This window comes from Chanodichthys erythropterus, chromosome 2 (assembly GCF_024489055.1).
Source record: "Chanodichthys erythropterus isolate Z2021 chromosome 2, ASM2448905v1, whole genome shotgun sequence".
Lineage (NCBI taxonomy): Eukaryota > Metazoa > Chordata > Actinopteri > Cypriniformes > Xenocyprididae > Chanodichthys > Chanodichthys erythropterus.
Window position 1 is genome coordinate 35,818,697 of NC_090222.1, and position 12,819 is coordinate 35,831,515.

Below are 12,819 nucleotides of genomic sequence, written 5' to 3' on the forward strand. Positions count from 1 at the left end.
TGGCATGCTGTCCATGATACCACTCACAGATTACATGAACTAGTGAACTTGTGAGAGACAAATTATTGGCAGTCTTACATCAACCTGGAATGACCAGGAGCCAACCAATACAAAAAAAGCTAGCTATGTGAGTTACAGAATCTGAACTGCTAAGGTGTTTTATGTAAAATACAATGTTGAGAATCCCAGACACGACACTAAAGTGGAAATTGTACCACAAACCAAGAATATATCATATTTATATAGTTAATTCATTTTATCTATGTATTTATCAAAGACTGTTGAGCGCCTCAAAGATCTAATTTGAACCTGTAATCTGTAAGAAGTGCTACAAGATATTGTTCACTATATGTCATATAGATATGTGAATGTTAGTCATAAACCTCATGCACAAGGACCAAAGTATAAGAGTGTTTTGTTTGTTTGGCTCAAATTGTGTTATGACTGCAGAGTAACTGTAATGGCTAAGTACATGGTGCTTCTCTTGGTGAGTGACTGAATTGCATAATTCAGAGGAGATATCATTTATGAATGAAAAGAAGCGAGGCTGCATGTGTTCCTGTCTATATCTATTTTGTCTGTACAAATGCAACACACACTAAAGTATCTTTCGAAGTTGTAAATAAAACAAAGATTATTGGAGTACAAGAAAATACCATTTCAGTTTTTCTACTACCACACCATTTTTTTCAGTGCAACCTGATGGGCCTAAAGAGCGAGGACAAAAGTGCATATTATTGATTGAAGTGAATGCATGCAGACAGAAAGGTAAAGCAAACCAATGTCTTAACATGTCTTAACTGTTAAGGCGGCTGATGTTTTCACAGCTTCTAACCTGTCATTCTAAATGACTGCAATGCTTTTACATTTTAGTTTCAAATAGATTCATCACAGTATATGGGGTAAGTTGTCACAATGGAATCGGCTATCATAGGCTGTTCATTAACATTACACAGTGAAATAATTCCGAGAGACAAAACAGTTAAACAAATAATAATTAATACATTATATAAATGTTGAAAACAATTTTGACTCTTATGACAACTTTCCTTTGAGACAACTAGCCCCGGTCTCCTCTATGCATTAAAAACTCAACAGGCAACTAAGACAGAAATGCAACATTATAACAGAGGCTACAGAATCTTTCTGGACCCATATTCAACATTGAAGCTGTCTTGTAATACACAGATAGCTCATATTCACATCAAAGGTCAACAGACTACAGGATCAGGAGACTGAATGTTTTTTCAGTCTAAAGCAATGACTAGATTAATTTTCCCTGCAGTGATTTTCATAACCTACCAATTAGAAACTTTGCTGAGTTTTCACAATCATCTGCAGAGTTAACAAATTCACAGCAATTATAAAAATAACACTAGTATTTTAATCTACATTTAAAAAATGGACCATTTCTGAGGATGACTTTGCAAACTGATTATGCCACAAATTACTATTTAGACTCCAAATGTCTAATCTTAGTCTGCAAACAAGGAAATTTGTTTTGGTTTGTAATTTTTTTTTCTTTTGCTGTTGAATGTTATTTGCGCAATTAAATGAGCACATATTCAAGATTAGTCTGAATTATATTTTCAAACAAAGAAACTATATATTAAAATAAATTGTTGCTGTAATGAGCTTTTGTGCTGAAAGAAAGAAAACAAATCTATCCATCACTGGTAAATTCTTCATTAAATAAATGCTCATGGTTCTTATGTTCATCATTCTTATGAAGAACCTTTTCTTGAGTTGCTATTTTGTTCTTTTGAGATTTAAAAAAGTTTTTGATGTTACATGGTTATTCAGATTATAATGTGGTTTTTGGGTTCTTAAAGCACCAGTAGATATTTTGCTGTAGAATAAAAAGTTCTTTGAGGAACTTAGTCCTCAAACAAGGTGAAACCTTTAGTTTTACGTTTAAGAGCAATATCGCCTATTTTTGTAATTTGTGCAACATGTTAGTGAGTTTTGATCAGTTTTCAGCTCCAAATAAAATATCTTAAGTTGAAAAAGTGTAATGAACTTTAACTTAAAAATATTTTTTCTAGTCTAGTGGGAAATCTGTAAAAAACGTTTTACAGTGTGTGTAAAAAAGGTCACTTATTCAATTTGTTTTCACAAAAATAGTTAAAACGTGATATCTGTCAGCTCAGACATCAAGATATGTTTAAGACTATGTTTAAGAAAGAAAAATTACTGAACTATTCCATTTGAAAGAGATCTAATTGATTTATAATCTATATAATTTTACAATAGTAACCATACCAGCATCTTTTTATAATTACATATTAATATTTCAAATTATAGATGTCTAAATGTCTAACACGATTTTTTTTAGTTCTTTGGAAAACCATCTGGTGCTTTAATGAACCAGAGAACAAAACTGATCTGAATAAGCTGCAATGTCAACTAATATCAACTTTCTGTAATCAAGAACTTGTTAAATCTCCAAAGAATCATGTAGCAACTCAAGAACTTTATATACAACCAAAATTATCTTGATTAGAGGAGCTAGGAACATTTAAGAACCACTATGCACCATTGGTTTGATACAAATTTTGTAATGTTTCCCAGTTTCTACTATAGCATTTGAATCATTTTACATTTCTGATCAGGTTTGTCCTAGTACTACAGCTTTTAAATATGTATTTGTCAATTGCTTTACACCCAGCAGGTGTAACTCAGGTTCCGTCTCACCGAGCGTTTGAAGAAGCTCTTGCACCCCTCGCATGTAAACTGGCCGTAGTGTTTGCCGCTGGACTTGTCCCCGCAAACCATGCAGTCCACATTGGGAATTTTGTCCCCGGAGAGCGCGTCGTTGCCCGGGGTTGAACCTGAGGAAGTTCTCGGTGTCCCGCCGGGCTCCTGACTGCACATTTGCAGCTGGGACCCCGGATCAGCCGAAATGTTCTCTTGCCACTGATTTACTACCATTGCCATGCTATCCCGCAACACTGTCTGTGGTAACGACCGATACAATGTGACTCCTTTCAAGCAGGGAGGAGAGTTCAAGCGATCCTGAATGAGGCTTGAGGAGATCTGGACGAGGCGCGAGGCGCTTCCAACCACCTCTTTCTGCGACAAAAACTTTGATAGAGTGAAATTTACTTCTCTACTCAGAACAGGTCTTGGAATATTTACAAAGTAAACGAGAAGGTGACATAATTATTGCGCGAGAAATCCACAAAACATGTTCAAGTTTCAGTCGATCCGAATACTGTCCGTTTTGGCGAGAATGTCCGAGTGTCGCGTCACGAGAGGACCATCCGTGCTTGAAACTCACGATCTTCTCGAAATCCCACGTGTGAAGTTTAATGAGAGATACAGTGTATGTATTATGCATTATTATTAATATTATTAACGGAAACTATAAAAGAAAAGAGCGTTTTCCAGTAATAATACTGACACGATACCTAATCGCAATCTTCAAGACCGCACGCGAAATGTTATTGATGCAAAAACGTGTAAATAAAATTAAAATGAATAAACGCTAAAAGATCTTTCCATATGACACAATTCTTTGTACCAAGAAAGTTCCTAAATAATCCGTCAAAACTTGTAGGTTGTTTACAAGAGGAGATTCAGTGCGTTTCACCCGCCAGCTGTCCGATTCATCTCTGAGAACCGTAGTTAAGAATTCGGTGAAAGTGACACTAAACAGCCGTGGTTACTGGAGCTCCACCCACCGCACTGCATATATGGACATGGTGACCATATTAGTATATGACGCCTTCTTTTTGGCGGGGCTTGCATACGCTAAGCTTCTCAACTGGTCAGTGGAGGTGCTAGAAAAAAACTCTTTGTCCAATTGGACAAAGGCGCTGCTCTTGCACAATTAATGTACATTGTTTAACTATCTCAAGCAGAGAGAATCTCAAGAGTCTTGACAAAAAGACATTAACACTGATTATTTTTTATTATCATTATTTGCCAGGACAAAAAAAAAAAAAAACACTGAAAGTGGCAAAAAATTTAGTTCCCTTGTGAATTCTTCCATTTTAATCTTTAATCTAACAATATTTTCTGGATTAAACGAGTCGTTTAGATATGTTACACACAGAAACTGTAAAAACTACGCAGTATGCACATTTAAAAAAAAAGGTTTCTGACACTTTTACACTCATCAGAACAGTTCATCCCTCAAATGCATTGTTAGAATACAGCTATTATTTATGTTACATTTCAAATAATACTATTAAAAAATTGTGTGCATTCAGTTTTATACATCATTACAGATTTCAGATTAAATCCAATACATAATCATGTTTGCTTTGTGCACAATTTCAGTGCATAAAACACTTTCAGGCATGAAATATATAATACTAAATAAGCAAATAAATTAATAAAAATAAATGTACATTGATATCTAATGAGAGAGGGAAAAATGATGGGATTTCTTGCATGTTAGTTACCTTTTTTTTTTTACCTAGTTTTTATTAGTGTGTCGTTGAGGTGTTGGAGTTTACACCATTTTTAGGAATCTGTAATCCATTATTTTAATGCATTTTGGATCAGCTGTGGTTGTGTTGAATGAAGTTTGACTTGACTGCTTAATTAAAATACTACCTTTTACAACTAGTTCCAGACAGCAAAGGTTAAAAGCTCTACTTTTTGCCAACACTTTGTCATATCATGAAAATTATATATATGAGAAAACTCATCACTCTTAAAAATAAAAAGGTTCCAAAAGAGAACCTTCACTGTGATGACATTGAACAGCCATTCTGGGTTCCTCAAAGAAATGTGCAGTTCTTAAAAGAACCATTTTTTCTTAGCCTGAAGAACATTTTAATAATATAAAAAACCCTTTGTGCAATGGAAAAGTTTCATGGATTTTATAGGTTCTTCATGGAACCATAGATGCCAACCTTTATTTTTAAGAGTATATGAAGCTACAGGAAACATTTGTCCACTTCTTACATATCCATTTGGACTGAGACATGTAACTATGATAAAGAGTACAAATTCAAAAAAAAAAAAAAAAAAAAAGTATTAATTAAACGCATCTAACATAAAATTTTCCATATATATATATATATATATATATATATATATATATATATATATATATATATATATATATATATATATATATATATATATATATATATAATGTATATGTATATATATGTATATATATATATATATACACATATATATACATATATGTATAGACATAATATAAAAACAAACTATGTTAGATGCGATTAATCGCAATCAATCGATTTGAAAGCACTAGTTTGAAGTAATCATAATGCAACAGGCACTAAATGAGAGAGCTTTGTTAGCGAGACATATTGTTTAATATGTCCATTGTTGCGGGTAATGCAGTACAAGTAACGCAATTAAGTAATCAGATTTCTTTTTTCAAGTAACTAGTAAAGTAACATTACTTTTAAATTTACAACAAAATAGCAGAGTTACTTTTTCAAATAAATAACGCAAGTTACTTTGTTTTCCAACGCTATCTCATGACCAATTCGTACATATTTTATGAGGTGGCTAATTCACATGAATTTGTACAACCTCACTTGTACGAATTCATACAATTTGTCTAAACCCCAGTGATTGGTAGGTTTAGGGGCAGGGTTAGGGGTAGGTCATTCGTACAAATTCATACGAATTTGCCACCTCATAAAATACGTACAAATTGCTGTGAGATCAGATTGTGTTTTTCTATTTATTGACTGGCATCTTTCCTGTCCCCATGTTGAGTGAAATCGGAAGTAAGTGCAGAGAGGTTGTATGCACTAATGTAGTTTTAGACCAGAGGTGTCCAATTCTGCTCCTGGAGGGCTACTGTCCTGCAGAATTCAGCTCCATCCCCAAATAAACACACCTGAACCAGCTCATCCAGGTCTTAGAAACTTTGGTGTGTTGAGGCAAGTAAGTTTATTTAATCTCACTTTATTCACCAATGTCTTTGCTGCATATATTCATGATCCAATTCAACCTTACACATAAGCAAATATTTCTTTAGATAAACATCACATTTGTGTTTCTTTTTTGTTGTTTTTATTTCTAAAGTAAGAGTGTTTAACTTTTCCTGTGTCCTATTCTTCTGCAATCCAGAATGGCAGCACATCTGAAAGGTTATATGCATTATGTAACGCATTACGCAGAACGTCTGGATGTGCTGAATCATCAGACTAGGTAAGCAAGCAAGAACAATAGCGAAAAATGGCAGATGGAGCAATAATAACTGACATGATCCATGATATCATGATATTTTTAGTGATATTTGTAAATTGTCTTTCTAAATGTTTTGTTAGCATGTTGCTAATGTACTGTTAAATGTGGTTAAAGTTACCATCGTTTCTTACTGTATTCACGGAGACAAGAGAAAGCCGTCGTTATTTTCATTTTTTAAACACTTGCAGTCTGTGTGTGTAATGTTAGCTTTAGCCACGGAGCACTAAAAAACTAATTCAGAATCAAATGTAAACATCCAAATAAACACTGTACTTATGCGATTAGACATGCTGCGTGACAAACACTTTGTAAAGATCCATTTTGAGGGTTATATATTAGCTGTGTGAACTTTGTTTATGCTGGTTAAGGCAAGCGCGAGCTCTTGGGGCGGGGAGCACGAGATTTAAAGGGGCCTCGGATCATAATGAATCAGTGTGACGAATCAGCGGTTCAGAGCACCAAAGTCACATGATTTCAGCAGTTTGGCGGTTTGACATGCAATCTGAATGATGATTCTATACGCTGATTCATAACGATCCGTTGCTTCCTGAAGCAGTGTTTTGAAATCGGCCATCACTTAAGTCATTATTTTGTTTTTTGGCACACCAAAAATATTCTCATCGCTTTATAATATTAATATTGAACCACTGTACTCACATGAACTGATTTAAATATGTTTTTAGAAACTTTATGGATCTTGAGAGAGGAAATGTCATTGCTCCCTATGCAGGCCTCACGGAGTCAATGGATTTCAACAAAAATATCTTAATTTGTGTTCTGAAGATGAACAAAGGTCTTACAGGTGTGGAACAGCATGAGAGTGAGTAATAAATGACAGAATTTTCATTTTTGGGTGAACTAACCCTTTAAGACATATTACACACACACACACACACACACACACACACACACACACACACACACACACATATATATATATATAAATAGAGAGAGAGAGAGAGAGTTAGTCTATATCATTGATTGAAGTGCAATGTAACTTGATTACATAATCATAATAAATTGATAATTATTATTGTATAATATAAATTATATTTTAAATTATATAAATATATATTTATAAAGGTTATTATTATGTAATCAAACATCAACTAAAATAAATCATATAATAATAATAATAATAATAATACTTTTGTTATTATTATTATTATTATTATAGACGTAATGGTTAACACTCTTGTAAAAATATACATTAAGAATTTGTTTCCCTTTGTCATTTAATAAGTCATACATCAAATTTTTAAAATAAACGAGAGTAAAGTTGCACACGAAACTAAAGATAATTAAAACAAATGTTACCAAGACATTACTAAAGCTCATGTAACGTTAGATTGTTAAAGCCACAGTAAATACATTTAAATGTGTTAAAATAAACAATAAATAAACATTAAAAAGGTACATCTCATGATTCTAGCTCTTCGTGTTAAGATATAAATATGATATGATTAAGGATAAAAATATAAAACTTATTTGATGAACAAGTAAACAGTTGAGCGTGATTTAAGGTTCTTATGACTTAGCCGGTCAGCTACAGCTAAACTAACCATTTAACCTTTTCTTAACCGGTACAAGTAATGGCAGACACAGCCACCTTATAAAGAGACAGAAAACATGCTTTGAAATATAAATAAATGCCAGCGTTTGATAAATATAAACTCACATTTGACGCGCAAACATGCTGAAGTTTGTTTAAGTAGCGGGAAGTCGGAAGTTGCAGTGCAGAATGTAAACACAGCGTGACAGAAGCACACAAAATAAAAGTCCTACTGCGTCTAACACACATCCACGACGGCGAAAAATTTGGAAGCTCATTTATGACACAAAGAAAAAAAATGTGACATAAAAAGTAATAAGATAAATTATACAATAAAAGTCTACATTATGATAAAATATGTGGAAATGAAGATATAAAAAGTCATTATGAAATGAAAAATAGTTTTTAGATGACTATTTAATCTTATAATTATGGCATAGTAGATAGTATCTCATAATTTAGACTTTTTGTGTCATAATAATGAATTTTGATGTCATAATTATGATTTATGAATGCATAATTGTTTCCGTAAAGAGTTAGTTCACCCAAAAATGAAAATTATGTCATTAATTACTCACCCTCATGTCGTTCTACACCTGTTTTGAAATCGGCCATCACTAAATAAGTCGTTATTTTGGCGCACCAAAAATATTCTCATCACTTTATAATATTAATATTGAACCACTGTACTCACATGAGCTGATTTAAATATGTTTTTAGTACATTAATGGATCTTGAGAGAGGAAATGTCATTGCTGGCAGGCCTCACAGAGCCATCGGATTTCAACTAAAATATCTTAATTTGTGTTCCAAAGATTAACGAAGGTTTTACGGGTGTGGAACGACATATGGGTGAGTAATAAATGACAGAATTTTCATTTTGGGGTGAACTAACCCTTTAACTGGCAGAAATGGGCTTCCATAAGGTTTGGAACAATTTTGATGTGAAAACTTACTGCCCTCTACAGTTGAAAAAAAAAAAAAGAAAAAAAAAAGAGGTTTATTCCCTATGGTTTATTCTTGAAAAGTGGAAATTTATTAATAATGTTAATTTTGTAAAAAATAATCTAAAGCATTTAGGGTAAAAGAGAGAGAAAAAAAATCACAAACATTAACACAAAGCTTTTTATATGACTTCATAATGCTGTATTGTCATCTCATCCTGATCTCCTTGTTCTTAGAATGTTTATTCTGTAGTTGTAGAGAGCCTATGTTATAGCTACTTCATGCACACCACATGAGAAGAGGTGTCTTTAAAATAAATAATAAATAATAAACCTAATTTTTGTGTTCCACAAAAAAAAAAAAAAAAAGCAAACAGGTTTGGAACTATATGAGGATCAATAATTAGTGAATTCGAACTATCCCTTTAAAAGTCTAAGAATCCTTGAAATGAGTCAGATCTCAGGAGGTTCCTGCATGTTTTCCAGATTTTACAGGGGCGCTGTTTATATGAATTTTTGTCAAGGAATCAGAAACTTTTGGGGAAAATGTTATTGTCCTCCAAACAATCTCTCAGCATTCATCTCCAAAACAGATCTAAACAGCAGAAAATAGTGGAGAGCTTAATTCCCGTTTAACACCAATTCACAAAAAAACTAATTATTTTCTTCAGAGAGCTACAAATGAGCTCTAAGCAAAACAGAGTATTTATTCAGTAAAATCATACATATTTGTCACTGAACAAAGATTTTCAAAGTTGATTGGATAAGCAAATGAACAGATTATCAAAAGGCCTCTTTTCCTTCTATCATATAATGTACATTTTCCGGTTCATCTTCATCCACCTTGGTCTTCCTCAACATCCCATAATATGCCCAATATTTTTTAAATGGAAACATTTTATCTGACTCCCTGAGACTTTTCCCAGGCATACTGATCATGACTGAAGAAAGAGACATTATTCACAAGTTGTTTCTCATAGCAACTTTGTAGAGTAACTTGAAACATCTGAGAGAGAATGAAATAAAAACGGTGATATATCCGAGTCTTCTTCTAAGTGTGTGACGGAAAGAGGCGGCCAGTGTGTGTGTGTGTGTGTGTGTGTGTGTGTGTGTGTGTGTGCTCAGTCAGGCATCAGATTGTTGGGTCTGTGATATTGAGCTGATGTTCAGTGCACAACTGGAGTCAGTACAGAAAGTGTTCCACACAGGAGACATGTGGATACTCTCTATTGCATAACAGGCAAGGTAAGCACTTTATCATTTCTTCATATTAATGTTCTGATATTTGTTTTTGTTTAAAACAACATTTCAGCATTAAATGACAAAAATGAAAATAAAATGTATCATTAATGTTAAAAATAGTCTACCATTGAACACATTTAACATTATTGCATGATGTATTTGTGGCTTTGATTTGTTCAAAATGTGTTTTGATGCATAAGCTCGGATTCATTATACTTGATTTATTATACATTATTACTTGTTTAGAAATATCCTAGTACCATGTTCAGCTGTGTTTGAACATAAAAAGTGTGCATTCAAACAACAAGTTAGGGACATTGCCCATTCTGTACATTTATGTTTTAGCCACTTGTGTTGGTCTTTGCATGCAATGCAAATGTAATGTAATGCAAGCAATAAATACGCACCACAAATACATTTTTAAGATGCACAGAAGGTCTGAAAGATGTTTTGTTTGATTATTTTTTAAGGTCAGACATGAATGAAAGCATGGCCAAAGTGTGTTTTCTGTGGCTGTTGCTTTGGCTTCTTTTACCTGCGGCCAGATGCCAGAACAGAAGACAGTCTGGAGAAACACTGAACAACCTCTCCACAAAACTGGACAATGGTAAATGCATTAGTGTTGTCTTCAGCACAGCATTGACTGCGTTGACTTTGTCTTGCATGTACAAAAGTGAAAGTTAGATATCTTTACTATCTCAATTGTTTCTCCAAGACAGCAATGAGATTAAATGGAGACTGTTCTACTGTGTGGGTCCAGAAGTTCATTAACTTTTCACTCAAAATTGTTATGCAGATAATACACTCTAAAAAAATTCTGGGTTAAAAACAACCCAAGTTGGGTTGAAAATGGACAAACTCAGCAATTGGGTTGTTTTGACCAACCTGCTTGGTGGTTTTATTTAACCCAAATATTGTTTAAAAATTACTGTATTTCTTGCTGAACCCAAAATATGTTGGAAATTAACATGTATTAATATGTTTAATAAACGAACATTTATTAATACATTTTTTGAATAATAATTAAGCAATAAACATTTATTAAATTGCTTATTAATAAATGTTCACCTTTGGATTATTATTGTTGCCTCTAGTAATAAGGCCTATGTATCTGGGGTTGTTTTTAACCCAGCATTTTTTAGATTGTAGGCTTTAATTTGTAATAAGAATTTTTAGATTCAAGTAGAAAACAGGCCAAATAAAATCACCATTTGCTCTCAGGAGTTTGGACCTTATCACTATTAACTCTAAAAACCCAATGTGTCATAGTCTTTTTCCTGTAAAATCTTTATTGATTTTTATAAAGTAAATGTAAGAATGACTTTTATATTAGTCATATTTCAAGATAAACACTTGAGGCAACTTAGGTTTTTGTAGAAAATTTATATTTAGTATCAAATATGATCCAGCAGGCTTTTGAGGAACATTTATTTAACTCTTAATCATCATAGTATTGCATTGCATTACACGTTTTGCCCCCACAATAAAAACTACAGAGCTTTGAAAACTAAGCATTGAAATATCATCTTAAGACATGTTAAATGCATTTTATTAATAGTCTGTTGTACTGTTATAAATCTCACTGATTTACATTACAAGCTATCAAATTACATATTACTTTTTGGCATCTGCACCAAATTGCATATTTTTGCTTCGTTTGTAAAACTTAGGTGTTTTTTCTTCCTAGAGAATGAGCTCAATAATCTCATACTAGGGATGGTTGTAACATTTTTGACATTTCTGTATCTTGGAGTTATTTTAAGCCTGCGTGTTCAAAATGTGATTCAAACTAGTTACAAGTGTCCGCTATTAAATGACAGCTGTTATCTTTGCAGCACAAACAGAAAATGTGTGGTTTCGTTTCAAAAACGATGAGTGAATTTTACTGCATAGTCCGGGTTAGATGGGGTGAGATGGGGTAACACTGTGATATCCAACGGGGTGATATGTGACATTATGAAATAAGGATTATGATATATATATATATATATATATATATATATATATATATATATATATATATATATATATATATATATATATATATATATATATATATATATATATATAAAATATAACTCACCTTACAGCTAACAGACAAAACACTAACAACTTGCATTAAAACAATATCTACATAAACACACAATTAACACAATTTAACTTTGACGAGTTTAACTACAAAGCAGGAATTTCCATAAAAATAAATGAAGTTTTTAAAAAAAAGTTACTTATATCAAAATAAGTGTTTCTGCTCTAAAATCTGCTGTCTGCCACAGGGCTCTACTTTCTCACATGTGGAATAAAGACTAGCATGTGTGAAGTGAATCAGGTGATTTGTAACTTGTTCCTGATTGGAGAAATTGGAAGTGTTTCAATTGACCCATGTTACAACCATCCCTGTTCTCGCCCTTTATGAGCTGTAAAAGCCTGATGCATCAAATATGATACTCCACAACAACAACAAAAAAAGATATTTTGGATTTTGTCTAAAAAGGTTCAATATACTATGGAATATTGTTTCTGCCAAGGAAAAAAAAAAACTATTTAAAAGGTATTTGCGACTTTTTATCTCTCAATTCTGACTTTTATTTTTGCAATTCTGACTTTATAATGTAATAATAAACGTATAATGTGATATAAAAAGTCGCACACCTTTTTTTTATTCAGTAGCAGAAACAAGCTTTCATAATAAACTGTTCCATAAAAAATATATTTCTGGCTATTATTTCATATGTAAGACCATAATGGGTTAAAAATAAAGGTTCCAAAAGGCGGTTTTCCCAGTGATGCCATTAAAGGGATATTTCACTGAAAAATGATCATCATTTACTCACCCTCAAATTGTTCCAAACCTGTATAAATGTTTGTTTAGCTCTACACACAAGATATTTG

At 32.7% G+C, this 12,819-nt stretch overlaps 1 protein-coding gene across 1 annotated transcript in view; it reads left to right on the plus strand.

Moving 5' to 3' along the window:
• The first annotated feature begins 9,876 nt into the window (after positions 1–9,876).
• LOC137037175 (collagen alpha-1(XXVIII) chain-like) overlaps positions 9,877–12,819 on the plus strand; it is a 35,149-nt gene continuing 32,206 nt past the window's right edge. The window contains exons 1-2 of the mRNA XM_067410990.1: positions 9,877–9,930; positions 10,398–10,534. Of these exons, the coding sequence (XP_067267091.1) occupies positions 10,405–10,534 (130 nt within the window). The 5' untranslated portion in view covers positions 9,877–9,930; positions 10,398–10,404. The remainder of the gene's footprint in view (positions 9,931–10,397; positions 10,535–12,819) is intronic.